Genomic DNA, 20,231 nt, shown 5'->3' with positions numbered 1-20,231 from the left:
GACCGCACAAATTATGGTGAATTTGTATTCTCTGCTGTATCACCGAAGAAAGAGTGCAAATATATTTGTTGAAGGAATGAACAACTAAGTAAAAGAATCATACAAACCATCCCACAATACTATATTCTTATATAACTTCTAAGAACTGTTTATGGGTATATAGTTATGTTGTAGTCAGTCACATCTGTTCATAGGTATTTGTTTTATCTTTGTATTTGTGTATTAAACTTTTCCATTTTCAGGGTGGAATTGATTTTAAGGGTGAAAGAGGTCCCCCTGGAAATCCAGGCTTGCCAGGTCTCCCAGGGAATATGGGTGCTATGGGCCCAGTTGGTTTTGGTCCTCCAGGCCCAATAGGTGAAAAAGGCATACAAGGTGTGCCAGGAAATCAAGGCCAGCCAGGAATTCCAGGTAAGTTTTCTGCAGTTATTTTGTTGTAAATTTGATTATTAAATGCAAAATATGCTCTTTTGTCTACTCTTGGTTTACTTTCTGGAGAAATGTATTTTTCTGGCCATTTATATTTGGAATCTTCAGATCTCCTTAGCAAGGAAACACAATGAGATGTTTTAAAGGGAAATTTTCCTTTAAATATTGTGTCTTTGTTGTTTTTACTATTTTTGTTCCTGATACATAATTTAACTAACTATAATTGGAACACACATAAAACATACACACGCATCATCTTACAAATTTATAAGCATGTTAAAAAATACTGACCCCCTTTACCTTGTCTGGGACTGATCATAGTCCTTTTTTACCTTTCCCAAAGTAACTACTATTCTGACTTTTTAATTTTCTTTCATTCCTCCCATTTTATTATTTATGTGTTCATTTTTAAACAAAGTATTTTAATTTTACTTCTTTCTGAGCTTAATTTTAATGGGTTCATAGGGTTAATGTTCTTTATGTTAAATTTAAATGTAGCTGTAGTATATTTATTTTCATTACTTTATAGTATTCCATAGTATGTGTGAGTGTGTAAATGTGTGTGTGTGTCACAGTTAATATATCCATTCTTTTGTTAATGCAGAAATGGGTGACTTACATTTCAGGTCCATTGTAAAATATGCTTCTATGTACAGTCACATGTATGGTGTCTCAGTGTATATGATATATGCATAAACACTAGGTAAAAACATTCATACACACATTTATGCACACATCTCCTGGTATTATGTGTTCACGTTTTTCTAGAGTTTGGCTAACCATAGCTCATGGAACAAATCCAGTATATTTACTATTAACTATTAACTTTTATTGGTGATACTGAGGATTGAATTCAGTCCCTCATACTGCCTTAGCAGGCACTTTACCATTTGAACCATACAGACAGCCCTTTTTTCTTCAGTTAGTTTTTAGGTAGTGTCTCAGAATTTTTGCTCAAAGTCAGCCTCAAACCACAGTCCTGTAATCTATGATTTCTGTGTACCTGAGATTATGGGTGCTGCGTACTACACTCAGTGTATTTGCTGAGATGAGATCTCACTAGCTTTTTCCCCTGGCTGGCCTCAAACTGTGATACTCCTGATATCTGCCACCTTGACTGTGTATTTTACAAAAATCTTTTCCTACTGTAGTTTGCTATTTACACTCCAGAGATCAATTTAATGTAGTGAAAGTCATCAATCTTTTCACTTAGGATTAGGGATTTTTTTGGTTACATTTAAGAAAGCCTTCATTTTCCTGATCCCATTTCAAGCTTGTTGGAATTACTGTATTTGGACATTGTGCACAGAAAACATAAAAGCACTATTAGTTAAAAAGAAATATGCCTTTTGCTTGTTACAGTTTGATAATATTGTAAGCTGATTTGGCCTGTTCTTAAATGTAATTTTTTCTAGGTACTATCTTCTGTTACTCAGGGTTCTCAAGAGAGATTGATCAATTCATCAATAGATGAAAAATAGATAGATAGATAGATAGATAGATAGATACATGGGTGGGGAGATGGATGGATAGATGAATGATGGATGGATGATACACAGAGAGAGATAGATAGATAGATAGATAGATAGATAGATAGATAGATAGATAGATAGATAGATAGATAGATAGATGAATGGATAAGGAGGGATCTACCTGACACTGGAGGCTGAGAGATTCCTATGATTTGCTTCCTGGGAACTGAAGAATCAAGGAAAACTGGTAGTGTGACATAGTCCAAGTTTAATGTTCTGGGAATTGAAGAGTGGAGCAGGTTCCAGAGTCTGAAAGCTGAGGAAAGGGGAATTTTCATATTTGAGGGCAGGGGAGAGCAAATATGCCTGTTTCCTGCCTCTTTGTTCTGTCCAGGCTCTCTCAGCTGTTGGATGATGCTGCCACACATTAGGTGAGGGTAGATCTTCCTTATTCAGTACACTGATTCAAATTCCTCTATTCTGATCACCCCCACAGAAATAATGCCCAGTAATAATGTTGTCATGGCTTTCTCAGTACCAATCTGGTGAAGACCCTTAAATTATCACATTTCTTCATTTGTGGAAGCTCAAAACTGTCGTGTATATTTCCTCTTTGAAGTGTTAGCCTTCTGTTAGGTACCTTTCTGGAAGATGTGATATGGGAGTGGACTTTTCTGGTAGAGTTTTATTGCTTTATGTTTCTAAAGATTGCTGATGATTTTTTCTTTTTTGGTTTTTAGTTAGAAATTATTAATTCAGTGAATAGTTTCTACTCACTCTTGATCCACTCTTGTTCTCAGGTCCTAAAGGCGAGCCAGGTCGGACAATAACCCAGCCAGGAAAGCCTGGCCTGCCTGGTCATCCAGGCAGAGATGGTGAAGTAGGTCTTCCAGGTATGAGAAGAACCTATTTCCAAACATCTTCATCACTGGTTGGCTTCTTTGAACATTTCCCTTTCAAAAACTGTTATTTCTCCATAGGCGACCCTGGACTTCCAGGCCAACCAGGATTCCCAGGAATACCTGGTAGCAAAGGAGAGCCAGGTATCCCTGGAATTGGGCTTCCTGGACCACCTGGTCCCAAAGGTATGTTGGACTGGGTTGGTCAGGGTAGAACACAGTTCTTTGATAATAAGATATATTAAATGTAATTGTTCTCTGTAAATGAATAATCACTCACAATCACAATGTATAAGTTCACGCTCTTTACCTTAAATGTCCAGTCATAAAAATATCTAATTATAAATATTCAAAAATAGTTAGAATATCTAAATTGTAAATGTTAAAAGAAACACAATTCATCAGGCAAAACCTCACTGGAATTACTGTATTTTGTACTCATCTTTTTGTATTCTGAATTCCTAATGATATAAAAAGCACTCAATATCTATTTTTGAATGTATGGGAAACAGAAAATGGCTTATTGCATATATATACATATACAATGGCTTATCATAAGTAAAATTATTCTCTTGAGTTTTGAAAACGTTTAGCACTCTTTCAAGTGTTCTGCCTTATTCCTCACAGACCTTTTTCTTATCAATGCAAAGGGTGCATATTTATGTGAGCACAGATTTTCAACATATTTCTCATTGGTATCAAAAGTTTCAGTATCAGATTTAATGTTATGTGTAAATGTGTATGTGTAATGTCTGTACTCGTTATTAGAGGAACATAATATTTATGTCATCATACTATATCAAGTCATACATGGACAAAATGTCCTGTGGTTTTGTGGGGGGATTTACTCCATATATTTAGTTTCGTTTCACTAGTTCTTCTTTTCTTCAAAGAGCATGTCTTCTTCTACATACATTATCTTTTTCTCAAAAATAAAAGGACCATAAAGTAATTGAGGAAGAATATCTGGTTCTAAATAGTTGTACAAAATATCATTATCCTTTTGTCTTCTTTTTTTATTAAACTTTTATCTTTATTGTCAAATTGTGGTACAGAGGGGTTACAGATTCATATGTAAGGCAGTGAGTACATTTTTTGTTCAACTTGTTACCTCCTTCCTCATTTACCCCCTCCCCCTTTCCCTCTCCCCCTAAGTGTTGTACAGTTGATTTTACACAAAACGGTTTTGTACATATTGCTTTTGGACTGGTTTGTCTTTTTGTCCTTTGTCTCTCAATTTTGATAGTCCCTTTCCCTTACTGTGGTCACTAAAGAGGATTGAAAATGTGCATATGTTTTTCCTTTTTTATTATCTTTAAGTAGTTGTACAAAGGAGTTAATATTCAACAAATAAGTTTAAGAATACAGTGTACCTTGCTTGGATATATTTCTTAAACGGTATTCTCTTTGGAGGTTAAAAACTGACAACATTTTACAGGCTTTCCGGGAATTCCAGGACCTCCAGGAGCTCCTGGGACACCTGGAAGAATTGGTTTAGAAGGCCCTCCTGGACCACCAGGCTTTCCAGGACCAAAGGTCTGAGACATTTCAATTTTCGCCTTATTTTCGTATCTCTCCTACTTTCCTTTGTTCTAACTCTCTCAAGTCTACTAGTTAACTGATTGTTTTCATTTAAAAACAGCTATAAACCATCTTTAGTAAGTCAAGAGGTCATATTTTGGCCACAGTCATTTCTGATCCTCTTTGGGGGTGGTTAGTTATTCAATTACATGAGAGTACACCATGTTTAGCTTCCCTTTTGTTTCTCTAAAGACTCACTATTGGATTTCTGTTAGGCCTGTGATTATTCATTACAATGATGGTGAATGATACTTTCTCTTACTCATTCCCTCTGTCCTGATTCCATCTAAGATATGTAATGCAAATCCCTGCTACTGGTTTAATAGCAATTAATAATTCTATATTTGTGTTATTTTTTTATTCTTCTATTTGGCTCTTGTCTAATCTCAAACTTTGTTCAATCTGCCTTCAGCAAACTAGTGTGGTATGTAATTTCCCTACTTGTACGTTTTGTTTTGTATTTAATCAGTTCAGTCATCCTGAGTTTCATCATTAATTCTTATTTACCTTGGGAAAAAGGGTGGACATGATGCCAGCTCTAAACACAGTGAAACAAAGTAAAACATCTAAAAGGAGCAAATAACACATTTTTATTTATCAATAACCAAGATGAAAAATTATTTTAAAGGTTCTCACATTTGTTTCATCTACTTGTGAATAATTACTTATTGCTTTGATAAATATTTTAACCCACATCTTAAAGTGATGCCATTGCTACTAGAAATGCTTCAGTGTTTTATTTCTAAGTGGACATTTCATAAAAAACCCACAATGCCATTAAAATATTTAGTTGAATTAAAAATAATTATTTTTAATCATATTTCTTCACTTGGGTAGACTTATTTAATCTCATGCATTTTCAGTTATCTTTCTTATTCTGAAACCAGTCCAACTCATTTAATTTGTTTTGCTAAACCCTGTTTGTCATCCTTTCAGATATTCTCTCTAACATACCAATTACTTTTAATTTAATTTTTCTGCCCTTCTTCTCAAGGAAAAAGTTATTACCTTGTCTTTTCTTATTTAAATTCTCTATAGTAAAGAGCAACAGATAAATCATGGGAGTTTTTTTATTTTGTCTTGCCATGTTTCTTCTTAAGGGAGAGCCAGGATTTGGGCTACCTGGACCACCTGGGCCACCAGGACTCCCAGGTTTCAAAGGAACACTTGGCCCAAAAGGTGACCGTGGTTTTCCAGGACCTCCTGGTCCTCCAGGACGAACTGGTTTGGATGGGCTACCTGGACCAAAAGGTAGGGAGGCTATTTACTTTTGTCAATTTGCTTTGAAAGTTATAGAAATTGAAATCTTTGGGAAAGTTTATGGGTGGCAAGCACAATTAACTAGCCATCCCATGATGTCATAGGTAACTGCTACACCTTTTTTTTTTATTCTTATTTTTGTCTTGAATTTCATTATCCTTACTGAAGTAGTCATGGTGATTTATACCTGTAATTCCAGAACGCAGGAGCCTGAGGTGAGAGGATTAGGAATTCTAGGCTAGCTTGGGCTTCAAGTGGGATCTTATCTCAAAACAACATAAAGTCACATTAAGAAGTATTGCCTCCACTTATTCACACCAACTCCATTCACTCTTTTCCTCTCCATCCCCATATGTACAGACTTGTTTTCTGATTTTATGTTTTTGTTGTTCCTCTAGAAAAATAATAATGAATTTCAAACACATTTAATATTTTTCTCTTTTTTTGCCAGTCCTGAGGCTTAAACTCAGGGCCTGGGCACTGTTCCTGAGCTTCTATAGCTCAAGCCTAGTACTCTACCACCTTGAGCCACAGTGCCACTTCCATTTTTTTCTGTTTATGTGGTACTGAGGAATCAAACCCAGGGCTTTATGTATGCTAGGCAGGCACTCTACCACTGAGCCACATTCCCAGCCCCATTTTTCTCTTCCTTCAAAGATCATTTAGCATTTTGCACTTTGCTTATTTTCACATCATTTTATATCACTTCATATCAGTACTTAGAAATACTGTTTTTTTTCCAAAGTAGCTGCCTAGAATTGAGTTTCAAAAGTATGCTATAGTTAATTCTACTAGTTTAAATTTTCTAGAATTGGTAAATTGATAAATTTTGCCAATCTTTCCTCATTCCAAATCATGCCACAGTGAATAATCTTTTCTACACATTATTTCAACTGTGTGTAGGTATAATTGTAGAATGGAAGTAATGAAAATGGACCTCTAGATATTGACAGATTCCTCTCCATTTTGTTCCATTTACACTCCTGCCAACGATGTATGAGTGTGTTTATTTCACCAAAGCTTTCACAAATATACTGAAAAATTCCTCGTTTTTTTCCAGCTTGAGAGAAATAAGTATATTTTTTCTGTGTAGTTACTTTTAAAGATTTTTATTGTGAAAATTTTCAAATACGTCCAAAATTTTAAGAAATGAGCATATAGTCTGCTTAGATTCTATAATGATTATTTTCCTGTGGTGGTCCTGGGGCTTGAACTCAGGGCCTGAGCATTGACCTTAAACTTTTCTGCTCAAAGCTAATCCTCTACCACTTGTGCCACAGATCCACTTGAAGCATATTTTTGGTAGTTAATTGGAGATAAGAATTTCACGTGCTTTCCTGCCCTGACTAGCTTCAAACCATAGTCCTTAGATATCAGCCCTGTGAGAAGCTAGGATTACAGGCATGAGCCACTGGTACCCAGCTATAATTAAAATTTTGTCCCTTTGCCAATATTTTACTTTTAAAACTTCAAATATAGGGGCTGGAGATGTAGCTTAATTATATTATACTAAAAACTTCAAGGCTACAGCGTCAATTCTCAGCGCTAGGAAAAAATATCATTTATACCACAAAGTAGAAAGTATATTACACTGACTACTGTATACCCATCATTGGCATTCTACTATTAGTGCCTTCCTATACATGCTTTGTCATATATTGACACATCTACAAGTACATCTCTGTATCTGTCTATTTTAGAAGCATTTCAAAATGAATTGCAGCAATACCTTATTTCTTCCTAAATAACAAGCATACTATAACTAAAATTCCATAGATATTTTATATCTTTTACTTAGCTATAAAATTCAGATAATATGAGAGGTGAAAAACCTTAAAGGTAAATTTTCTGAGTTTTGATGAATGCATATAATTGTGTGGCTCTATGAAGATATTGTACCAGGGATGGGGGAATGTAGCTCATTAGAGAACATTTGCCTATCATAATCAAGGCCCTGAGTTCCATTGTTATACACGGACAAAAAATTTTCCTTATTTCTTGCTCCAATCAGTCCCTATTCAGACATCCATAGTTACAATCGTACTGTTACGATTTACCTGGTGTATAATTTCTTATAAGTCAAGTAATACAGTAAATACATTCTTTATAAGAATTCTTTCACTGTGCATGTTTTTGAGACCTTCCTGTTGTTGCATTTATCAATACTTCATATCTTTCAATGAAATTATTGAATATACCACTGTATGTACATACCTCAGACACAAGCTGTGTCAAATTTTGGCTTTTATGAGTTTAGCTAATAAGGGCATTTTACAAATGTCTTTCCATGGATTTAGGCTTTCATTTTGTTTCAGTGAATAATGAAACTCTGAGGTCCTTGATGACTAAAAATGTTGAGCTCTTTGTTATTGGAATAAATAGATCAAAGTTAGTTTTGTTTTTTGTTTTTTTGTTTTGTTATTTTTTATTGCCAGTCCTGGGGCTTGGACTCAAGGCCTGAGCACTGTCCCTGGCTTCTTTTTGCTCAAAGCTAGCACTCTACCACTTAAGCCACAGCACCACTTCTGGCCATTTTCTATATATGTGGTGCTGAGGAATCGAACTCAGGGCTTCATGTATACAAGGCAAGCACTCTTGCTACTAGGCCACATTCCCAGCCAAAGTTACGGTTTTTTTAAAATCATATTTCTTTTAAATTTAACATTTGCTTTAATTATTCTAAAAATTATATGGGAAAATTACTCTAGAAAAATATTAAATACTTTTTAGCAAAAAGAATGTTGGAAAATTCAAGGAAACAATATAAAGCCATAGTGATTAATGATATATTTTGATAGATGAGAAATGCACATACAGATAAATGGACATTACAGAGAGTCTAGAAATATAGTTCCATATTTGATTACATTTGCTACTGGGGATTAAACCCAGATATTCATTCATGTTTACCACATACTCTGTCATTGACATAACCCAGGCCATATATACTTGTCTTTTGACAAATTTACCAAGTCAATTTCAATAAGAAAATATGTGTTTTATACTAAAGCTATGAAATGTACATATTCAGAAGCCACAGAACAAATGAACCTTACCCCATATGTCATGTCTTATACAAAATTTAACCCAGATTCATTCATATACATAAATATAAAGCTTTAATAAGACAAAACTTCCAGAAAAAGGCAGGGATACTTTTTCTGTAAAGAGCCAAATAGTAAATATTTTAATCTCTGTGGGCTACATATACACATTTTTTAAAACACTCATGTTCTGAGAAGTATAAAAGCATGTTTGTAGGTCAGAATTAGCCAATGGACAGTTGTTGTCTCATAATTCGGAGAAAAGTATAGGAGAAAATCTTTGTGTTCATAGACAGAAAGTTGCAAAATAGGACATCAAAAAGAATTACAAATTTTATGAAGAAAATAATGAAAAATGGAATTCATTAAAATTAAATATAGTTATATTCATGCATCTGGCAAATGACTTTGAACCAGAATATATAAAGAACTCTGGCTGGGTGCCAGGCTCATGCCTATAATCCTCGTTACTTGTGAGGCTAAAGTCAGGAGTTTTGTGATTCAGGGCCATCCCTGAGGTATGTGGGAGACTGTGGTTAGGTGGGTCATTATTCCAGGCCAAGCTGGGTAGAAAAATTAGTGAGACTGGAACAATGGAGGAAGATGGCCATGATATCATGCATCTGCTATCTCAGCAAAAATATGATAACCAGGTTTCAGATATGTGTCTAGGCAGTAAACAAGACCCTATCTCAGCAATAACCACAAAAATAACAGAGTTAGGTGTGTGGTTCCATAGTAAAGTCCCCGCTACAAGCTAAGGCTCCAAGTGCAAATCTTAGTATCAAATCTCAGTGCCAAATTGGCACATATAAAAATGCTCAGTGCTAAGTATCCATCTGTTAAATGCAAATTAAAACCACAAGATTCATAACTGTTAGAATTGACTTTTTTTCTAATAGAAGAAGAAAACTGAAAATATCAAGTGCTGTCAAGGATGCAGAGTAACTGGGATTCTCATACATTGCCAGTTAGGGTACGCATTGGTACAGAAACTTTGGAAAACACTGCAATCTCCAGCATGGGAAGAAAATGTTGAAATGACTGGAAGAAAAAAGTGTTCTGTTGAACAGTAGAAGATGGGGGAGACCAGGAAAGAGAGAACAATAGACGAGGTGGCTATCAATAGATTATAGTATACATACATTTAATTTATCACAGAAAAACCTTTTATAATTAATATATGCTGAACAAAATGAATCACAAGACAGTAAAACCGTCTATATTGGGGAGCAGGTACTAGTGAGAGTGGAGATAGCCAGCTGAGAGGCTGATGGACTGTAAATATAGTTGAAGTTATGTGTGTGTGTGTGTGTGTGTGTGTGTGTGTGTGTGTGTGAAAATAGAATAGTGAAATGCAATGGTTATTTTTCACTAGTATTCTCTCATGCCTTTCTAAATTGCCAGTCTTCCCTGGTACTCGCTTACCTGAGGGTTTATTTCCTGTTCCTGGAGACACAGGAATGTGGTGGGTAACTCTAACCCACAATCTTGTCTCTCCTGAGTGACAATTACATATAAAAGTGGTCTTATTATATGATGCAGCAATCTTACTTTTACTGAAGAAAAATTCAAAGCTCTACCAGGATCTTTTTTGTCAGTGGTTTAAGAGCTTTATTCATAATCACCAAGAATTGAAAGTACAAATGTCCATCTAGTGAAAAGACTTAACTAAATGTATTGTATTCATACAATGGAATACTTCTGATGCACAGAGCATGAATGCGTCTGAAATGAATCACATTAAGTTAAAGAAGACATGCTCAAGAAGCTACATATGATCACATTTATAATATTCTGGAAAAGTATTGTGAGGCACTGTGTGACTATAGATCAGCAGTTGCGGGGAGATTGGAATGTAGAGAGAGATTGAATGCAGCTGGGCACAGGGCCCTTTTTGCATTGATGGATCTGTCCAGTATCTTGATTTTAGTGGTCATTATATGACTATACATTTGTCAAAACTCATTAAATTATAAAAGTAGTGAATTTTAGTGTATGTAAATTGTTTGAAAGTAAAAATGATACAAATGAAGATGGGTATAGTGAAGTTTCTAATGTCAAAGAAATGTCTTACTAATGATTTGTGAGGTTTGAACACACTATAAGCCACAGGCCTGCTGTGGAAGGAAGGTTGAAGCTTATTTACTTGAAAAACACAGGATATTTGAAAATATATTTGTTATTAATTAGTAGTTGCTGAACATGAATTATCAGTAGAAGGGATTTGTGGTTTGTAATTTATTGTACTTTTGTGAGTTCATTTTAAGTTGAATGCTCAGCAACATCACACTATAAGATTCTTCATTATTTAGCTCTGTTGCCATTGTTCTGGATACAGATGTGTACTTTTTCTTCCTGAACAAATGACCAGCTCTTCCCTGCTTAATGTGATGTGCCTTTTCACATGGGCATCATAGTTCCTGAGGACTTGTGACTTCGTTGTGTTTTTTTAAATATCTAAACTATGTTTATTTCTGAAAGGTGATGTTGGACCAAATGGACAACCTGGGCCAGTAGGGCCTCCTGGACTGCCAGGAATTGGTGTCCAGGGACCACCAGGACCACCAGGAATTCCTGGACCAATAGGCCAGCCTGGTAAGATTGAACTGAATGTGCCTTATATACCACTCACAATATATGTGTTGATTAGTCATTAATGTTAAACCTGTATACTAGTCTTCCAAGGAAAAAAAAGACAAAAAAGTTTTGATAGGTAGCATGGCCATGTGTATTAATTTGTTAAAATTAAAAGAATAAGAGCTATTTTAACCACTGAAATTTTCCCTTCCTGCTCACCTAAAATTGGTCTATTTCAAGTAATATAATTTCAATAATTGCATTATGTTACCATTGACATCATTGAGGTAGACAAAGTTTTGGAAGCATAAATTTCAATTCTTAAGGCTGATAGTTGTAGAAGATAGGAGCATCTTAACATTTCGTACCACATGAGAATTGTAGTTATGATTTAGCAGAACTGTTCTGTAAAAATACAATGGTGCATTTTCATTTTATCTGTTAAAAAATAGATTTTTTTTCTTTTTGGCCACCTGGCAATCTCTTTGTAACTCAAGACTGTGAGCTGGGGTGTGTGTGTGTGCATGTGTGTGTTATTGTACAATCCATACTATATTATCGACATGTATCCTGATGAGTTTGCCTTCACAGATAATCATATGGTTCTCGATTTTTGTAAGACTATTGAGTGGATTCTAAGTTATATGCTGGTGTGCTGATGTAAAGTCATATTATTTCAGTCTAAGCAAGCACGGACAGGGCTAGTCTGGGGCCAGAATTTTGTATTGCAAATTACTGAAATAATTCTTAAAATAAAAACAAATATGGAATATTTAATTATTCTTAATTCACAAGGAGTTAAATATCAAGAAGGCTTAAAGTCATATTTCAGACCTACATACATTTTTTGGGGGCCCATAGAAGTATATTTTCTGACCTTAAATGTCAATAGGTATTCTTTTGTTTATTATACTAAAAATCTAGACACATCAGTTAACAACATAAAAAGCCTATGAAGTAAAGTCTATTTTTATGTATGGCCTATTATAAATGGATTTTAAAGCACATTGTGCTTTTTTATGGTTCCTGACATAAAACTACTGACATGTCACTACTGATTTAAAAATAAGAAAACTTAAAGTGATGTTTGTACCAGGTTGTTATAAAATAATTGCTTCATCACTCATGAAAATACATTCTGCCCACGTAGTGCAGCAGAGAGATCATGAGGGGAAAAAACACACTAGTGTTTACTTTTCACCATTACAGGCTTGACCTATTGTTTCACACCCAGGAGATTAAATGAATTTATCATATCAGCTGTGCTTTCTTTCTTTTAGTATAAAATACATATTATGGAAGGATTTTTATATCCTAGGTGAGAATAAAAGAAACCATCTTTAATACCTATGCACACAAAATGCATATTTGATTTCATGCTTTTCCAAATTTAACGAATTCTATGCAAGATTTCGTGTATCTATTATTCTCTCACCCACCCACAGCATATATGGATACATTGAATGTAAAGTAGTCTAGTTAAGGATAAAGTAGTCTAGTTAAGGTTGGCAAGGGAGATAGCAATATTTCTTTTTTTCAAATTTTTATTATCAAACTTATGTACAGAGAGGTTACAGTTTCATACGTTAGGCATTGGATACATTTCTTGTACTGTTTGTTAACTCCTCCCTAATTCCCCCCTCCCCCTCCCCCTTTCCCTTTCCCCCCATGGGGTGTTCAGTTCACTTACACCAAACAGTTTTGCAAGTATTGCTTTTGTAGTTGGTTGTCTTTTTTTTACCCTGTGTCTCTAGATTTTGGTATTCCCTTTCAATTTCCTAGTTCTAATACCAGTATATACTGTTTCCAATATACACAGATAAGATTACAGAGATAGGGCTGGGAATATGGCCTAGGGGCAAGAGTGCTTGCCTCATATACATGATGCCCTGGGTTCGATTCCCCAGCACCACATATATGGAAAATTGCCAGAAGTGGCGCTGTGGCTCAAGTGGCAGAGTGCTAGCCTTGAGCACAGAGAGGCCAGGGACAGTGCTCAGGCCCTGAGTCCAAGCCCAGGACAGGCCAAAAAACAAACAAACAAGATTACAGAGATAGTGTAGGTACAACCACGAGAAGGTGATACAAGAACATCATCAATAATAGAAGCTACAGATACACATGGGACGTTGAAAGTAGTTACAACTGTGATATAACAATCGTTTCCATAACATGGAGTTCATTTCACTTAGCATCATCTTATGTGTTCATAAGGGTATAGCTATTGGGCTCTTGTGATACTCTGTTATGACTTGCCTAAACCTGCACTAATTCTTCCCAATAAGGGAGACCATAGAGTCCATATTTCTTTGGGTCTGGCTCACTTCACTTAGTATAATTTTTTCCAAGTCCTTCCATTTCCTTACAAGTGGGGCAATGTCATTCTTTCTGATAGAGGCATAAAATTCCATTGTGTATATGTACCACATTTTCCTGATCCATTTGTCTACTGAGGGGCATCTGGGTTGGTTCCAGATTCTAGCTATGACAAATTGTGCTGCGATGAACATTGTTGTGCTGGTGGCATTACTGTGATCTTGTTTGTGGTCTTTTGGATAGATACCCAAAAGTGGGGCTGCAGGGTCATAGGGGAGTTCTATATTTAGCCTTCTGAGGAATCTCCATACTGCTTGCCAGAGTGGCTGAGCCAGTTTACATTCCCACCAACAATGAAGTAGTGTTCCCTTTTGGCCACATCCCCTCCAACAATTGTTATTATTAGTTTTCTTGATATATGAAATTCTTACTGGGTTGAGATGTTATCTCAATGTTGTTTTGATTTGCATTTCTTTTATGGCCAGTGATGTAGAGCACTTTTGCATATGTCTCTTGGCCATGCTCATTTCCTCATCAGAGAAGTCTCTTTGTAAGTCTTTAGCCCACTTGATGAGGGGGCTATTGGTTCTGAGTGGTTTTGTTTTGGAGGAAGGTAATTTTTTTAGTTCTGCATATATTTTAGATATGAGGCCTTTGTCTGTTGAATGGTTGGTAAAGATCTTCTCCGAGTCTGTAGGCTTTCTATTTATCTTGCGAGCTATGTCCTTTGCAGTGCAGAAGCGCTGCAGTTTGATGCAGTCCCATTTGTCAAACCTTTCTTTGATTTGTAGCCTTTCTGGGTCTTTGTTAAGGAAGTTCCGTCCTGCGCCAAGGAGCCCAAGTGTTTCTCCTACTCCTTCCTTTAGTGTTTTCAGGGTGTCTGTTTTGATTTCGAGGTCTTTGATCCATTTGGAATTGATTTTGGTGCAGGGTGATATATAAGGATCTAGTTTTAGTTTGTTGCATGTGTTGAGCCAGTTTTGCCAGCACCATTTGTTAAAGAGGCTATCTTTCTTCCAAACTATTGTTTTAGCTCCTTTATCAAAGATTAAGTAGGCGTAGTTCTGTGTGTTCATTTCTGGGTCTTCAGTTCTTTTCCATTGGTCTTCAGGCCTGTTCCGGTGCCAATACCAAGCTGTTTTTATTACTATAGCTTTATAATACAGCTTGAAGTTGGGTATTGTAATTCCTCCAGCACTGTTCTTTCTGCTTAGGATTGTTTTTGCTATTCTAGGTCTTTTATTGTTCCATATAAATTTCTGGATTGCTTCCTCTATTTCATTAAAAAATGGTGTTGGGATATTAATGGGTATTGCATTGAATTTGTAGATAGCCTTTGGCAATATTGCCATTTTGATTATATTAATCCTCCCTATCCAGGAGCATGGGAGGTTTTTCCATTTCCTTAGTTCTGACTTAATTTCGTTTTTCAAGCTTTTAAAGTTCTCATTAAAGAGGTCTTTCACTTCATTGGTTAAGGTTATTCCTAGGTATTTTATGTTTTGGGGGGCTATTGCAAAAGGAGTTGCTTTCCTGATTTCAGCCTCGGTCTTTGGGTCGTTGGCATAGAGAAAGGCTGTTGAATTTTGAGGCTTTATTTTATATCCTTCAACTTTGCCAAAGTTTTGGATCAGCTCTAGTAGCTTGGGGGTAGAGTCTATGTGGTTCTTTAGGTATAGGATCATGTCATCTGCGAAGAGAGAAAGTTTAACTTCATCTTTTCCTATTTTGATCCCCTTTATATTTTCTTCTTGCCGAATTGCGCTGGCTAGGAATTCTAGTACTATGTTGAAGAGCAGGGGAGAGAGTGGACATCCCTGCCTTGTTCCTCGTTTTAAAGGGAATGGCTTTAGTTTTTCACCATTTAGAGTTATGTTTGCTGTTGGTTTGTCATAAACTGCCTTGATTATATTCAGGAATGTTCCCTGACATCCCAGTTTTTCCAGGGCTTTTAGCATAAATGGGTGCTGAATTTAATCTAACACTTTTTCCGCATCCAGAGATAAAACCATGTGGTTCTTTACCTTGCTCCGGTTGATGTGATGGATTACATTAATTAACTTGCGTATATTAAACCAACTTTGCATCCCTGGGATGAATCCAGTTTGATCGTAGTGTATGATTTTTTTGATGACCTGTTGAAGTCGATTGGCCAGAATTTTGTTGAGAATTTTTGCGTCTATGTTCATCAGGGAAATCGGTCTATAGTCCTCTTTCCATGATGAGTCCCTGCCAGGTTTTGGGATGAGGGTTATACTGGCTTCATAGAATGAGCCTGGTAGTGAATGTTCTCTTTCAATTTCATTGAAAGTTCTGTTTTGTGAGTTCTGTTTTGAATGCCTTGTAGAATTCTGCAGTGAATCCGTCTGGACCGGGGCTTTTCTTGGATGGGAGATCATTTATTGCCATTTCTATTTCAATACTGGATATGGGTCTGTTTAGAAGGTTTAAATCTTCATGGTTGAGTTTGGGGATATGAATTTTTTCTAGGAAATCATCCATTTCTTCCAAGTTCTTGAATTTGTTGGCATAAAGGTTTGCAAAATAGTCCCTTATTATTTTCTGAATTTCTGTTATTTCTGTGGTGATGTTACCTGTTTCATCTCTTATCTTGTTTATTTTAGTTTGATGCCCTCGTTTTTTGGTCAGGTTTGCCAGGGGGTCTGTCTATCTTGTTGATTTTTTCAAAGAACCAACTCTTTGTTTTGTTGATTCTTTCGATGGTTTTTTTTTTGTCTCTAATTGATTTAATTCTGATTTGACTTTAATTATTTGCTTCTGTCTATTGACTTGGGGTTTGGCTTGTTGTTCTCTCTCCAGAAAATTAAGGTGCTTCCTTAAATTATTGAGTTGCTGTTTCTCCCGTTTGTTGGTTTATGCACTCAGAGATATTAATTTTCCTCTGAGTACTGCCTTTGCTGTGTCCCAAAGGAGCTGGTACTTTGTGTCCTCATCTTGGTTGACTTCCATAAACATTTGAATTTCTGTTTTAATTTCTTCAGTGACCCACTGATGGTTCAGCAGTGTGTTGTTTAGTCTCCATGAATTGTAGGATTTTCTTTGGTGGCTGTTTGAGTTGAGCTCTAATTTTATTCCATTGTGGTCTGATAGAATGCAGGGAATGGTTTTGATACTTCTGAATTTGTACAGATTTTCTTCGTGCCCTAAGATGTGACCTATTTTGGAGAATGTTCCATGTGCTGCGGAGAAGAATGTGTATTCCATTCTTGCTGGGTGGAATATTCTGTAGATATCGGTTAAGTCTAGTTTGTCTATGCAATTATTTAGTTCTGTGGTTTCTTTGTTCAGTTTTTGGCGTGTTGATCTGTCCAGAGGTGATAGTGGAGCGTTAAAGTCCCCAACTATCAATGTGTTTGGGTCTATGAGTGTTTTTAGAGTCAGTAGTGTTTGTTTGATGAAATTGGGTGCTCCTGCATTTGGTGTGTAGATATTTTAGAATGGTTATATCTTCCTGTAGGAGAGATCCCTTTACTAGTATGTAGTAACCTTCTTTGTCTCTTCTTACCTTTTTTAATTTGAAGTCAATTTTGTCTGATACTAGGATTGCAACTCCAGCCTGCTTATGGGGGCCATTTGCTTGATAGATTTGATTCCAGCCTTTCACTTTTAGAAGATGTTTACTTTTGCTGCATAGATGTGTCTCTTGGAGGCAGCAGAAAGATGGATCTGGATTTTTGATCCAACTTATGAGCCTATGTAGTTTGATTGGAGAATTAAGTCCATTAATGTTGAGAGTTAGGATTGAGAGATGATTGTTTGTTCCTTTCATTATCACTATCTTGTTAAAAGCTGTGTCTTCCCGTTTCTTCATCTGATGTTAACTATTTAGGGTTCATTTCTCTGTCTGTATTGGGATCTTGATTATTTTCCCTGTATAGTACATCTTTGAGGATTTTCTGTAAAGCTGGTTTGGTGGAGAAATATTGTTTCAGTTTTTCCTTACTGTGGAAGACTTTTATTTGACCTGCGGCTATGAACAAGAGTTTGGCTGGGTACAGAATTCTTGGTTGGTAGTTATTTTTATTTAGTATTTGGTATACTTCATTCCAGGCTCTCCTTGCTTTCATGGTCTCTGCTGAGAAGTCTGGGGTAATTCTGATTGGAAAGAAGTGTTTCTTGATTCAGCTCCATCTATTACTTTGCCATTGAATTCAAGATCCAAAGTAATTGAACTTAGAAGCTAACAACAATTAACATGAAACTCTGTTTCATTTTTATTCATTTTAGATAAATTTTATTTAACATCATCAAAACAATATCTTAATCCACTTCAAAAGTGTCATAATTTATCCTTTCATCATTTCAGTAATAAAGTAGGCAGGCTCTTTAGGGGCTGGGAATATGGCCTAGTAAAGTGCTCGCCTCATATACATGAAGCCCTAGGTTCGATTCCTCAGCACCACATAAATAGAAAAAGCCGGAAGTGGCACTGTGGCTCAAGTGGTAGAATGCTAGCCTTGAGCAAAAAGAAACCAGGGACAGTGCTAAGGCCCTGAGTTCAAGGCCCAGAACTGGCAAAAAACAAAACAAAACAAATAAAGTAGGCTATTTAATGAGTTTCATTCATCATGAAAGAAAATTAATTCCCAATTATATTTAATTTTATTGTGTTCCATTTTTGTAATACAAAACGTCATATAAAATAATCTATATTGGGGGCTGGGGATATAGCCTAGTGGCAAGAGTGCCTGCCTCGGATACACGAGGCCCTAGGTTCGATTCCCCAGCACCACATATACAGAAAACGGCCAGAAGCGGCGCTGTGGCTCAAGTGGCGGAGTGCTAGCCTTGAGCGGGAAGAAGCCAGGGACAGTGCTCAGGCCCTGAGTCCAAGGCCCAGGACTGGCAAAAAAATAAAAAAAATAAAAAAATAAAAAATAAAATAATCTATATTGGTATCTTCCCAGTGTAAAATATTTGCTTTATCTTTTATTCTGTTTGATAGTTTTTTTATTTTATATGAGGTTTTACTATTTGCTTTGCAAATTATACAGTCTAACTCATTTATTTATAAAAGTACTCTTGAATATCAATTTCTTTATCTCACGGCAGCAAATTAGAAGTACTGCCAAGGGAGTAGAAGTCAATGCTTTTCATCCCATGACCTTCTAACCCAGTCAAATATAGAGATTGTTGATTCTTATTATTTGATTTGGCTATTAGGTTGAAGGTTATTACTTTAGTGACTCTTCAGAGATCAGTTAAATGTACTCTATTCACTGTCTAAAGATCATACCAAAATCTGAGCCAAATGTGTTCATTCTTGTCCAGTCTCAGGAAAATGTATACAACTAAATTGTTACAAAGAAAAGTATCTTTACTATTGTGAGTAAAAAAAATCAGACAAAAAACAACAAAACTTCTGAAATTGTTCTTGTTATTCCTATAAGTTAAATAGAACATGTTATAGTTTTCTAACTTTTTAAAGGCTGCAAAATTTGTGAGTGTGGATAAAATTCTCAAAGACAATACTTGCTTTTGTAATTTTCTTTCTTTCTCATGAATGATTCCTTTTGGCTGCCAGTAGTTTTAGAGCATCTATATATGTCTACATATCTATATAATTCTTTAACTTCCAACGCTTAGGTACTTAAATTCCAAAATGATTATGGGAGCAATGTAAAGGTCAGAGAAAAATAAGAATATAAAGCTGATAATCAAAAAGTATTATTTGGCCTAATGTATGAAACTGTAACCTCTCTGTAATTCAGTTTGATAATAAAAAATATATATATATAAAAGTATTATTTGGAGGATATAAATATTTTATTGTGTCTCTCTGGGCAATTACATTTAATTTATGCCATATGCTATATAAGCATCTTATAAAATATCTACAATAATTTATTTAACTATTCATAATATAATATATAATAATAATTAAGTGATGATTAATGTTCTATTTTGGGAGTGTTTCAATCCAATCTTTTCATGCTTACTTTTGTTTCCTCACCTCATGAGCCATTTTGCAAACAGCTTCAACTTTGTTCATTCAACTGATTTATTCAGTAACTATTTTAGGAATAGTAGCAGTGTTTAATAGTTCATTATACTATAGAGAAATACAAATAAAATGGGCCCAGTGTCTAGTGACAAGCTGTTGTGATTCTTCTATGGAATATGTGCAAAGACTGAGCAAATATTCAGAATATTATGGCAATTCATGCTGTGATCGTTTTTACTGACTATAACCACTAAAAACAATCAAGTTTTCATTCTGTCTTTAGTCTTTTAGCTCATGTTTTAGTAATTTTATTGTATTTTATTAAAAAAACTAGTCCATGATAAACTACAAGTTAAGAAAAACTATCTTTTGCTAGAAATAATTTACAAAGCACCATCTCAGAGATATGTGTTTAGAAAGCTTAACTCTTCACTTAGTATAAGTTATACTAAGTGAAGTGAGCCAGACCCAAAGAAACATGGACTCTATGGCCTCCCTTATTGGGAATAATTAGTACAGGTTTAGGCAAGCCATAGCAGAGCATCACAAGGCCCAATAGCTATACCCTTATGAACACATAAGATGATGCTAAGTGAAATGAACTCCATGTTATTGAAATAATTGTTATATCACAGTTGTAACTACTATCAACGTCCTATGTGTATGTGTAGTTTCTATTATTGAT

General features: G+C 35.5%; 1 protein-coding gene across 4 annotated transcripts in view; it reads left to right on the top strand.

The window, feature by feature from the left end:
• Positions 1-20,231, top strand: part of Col4a5 (collagen type IV alpha 5 chain) — a 186,673-nt gene that overhangs the window by 116,545 nt on the left and 49,897 nt on the right. For all 4 annotated transcript variants that reach the window (XM_048336891.1, XM_048336890.1, XM_048336888.1 and 1 more), the window contains exons 25-30: positions 243-411; positions 2,702-2,794; positions 2,882-2,986; positions 4,239-4,336; positions 5,482-5,632; positions 11,170-11,283. In XM_048336891.1, coding sequence (XP_048192848.1) covers positions 243-411; positions 2,702-2,794; positions 2,882-2,986; positions 4,239-4,336; positions 5,482-5,632; positions 11,170-11,283 — 730 coding nt within the window. The remainder of the gene's footprint in view (positions 1-242; positions 412-2,701; positions 2,795-2,881; positions 2,987-4,238; positions 4,337-5,481; positions 5,633-11,169; positions 11,284-20,231) is intronic.

The sequence above is a fragment of the Perognathus longimembris genome, chromosome 28 (assembly GCF_023159225.1).
Source record: "Perognathus longimembris pacificus isolate PPM17 chromosome 28, ASM2315922v1, whole genome shotgun sequence".
Classification (NCBI taxonomy): domain Eukaryota; kingdom Metazoa; phylum Chordata; class Mammalia; order Rodentia; family Heteromyidae; genus Perognathus; species Perognathus longimembris.
The sequence above is the reverse complement of the archived record's forward strand: the minus strand, read 5'-3'. Positions and strand labels throughout refer to the sequence as shown.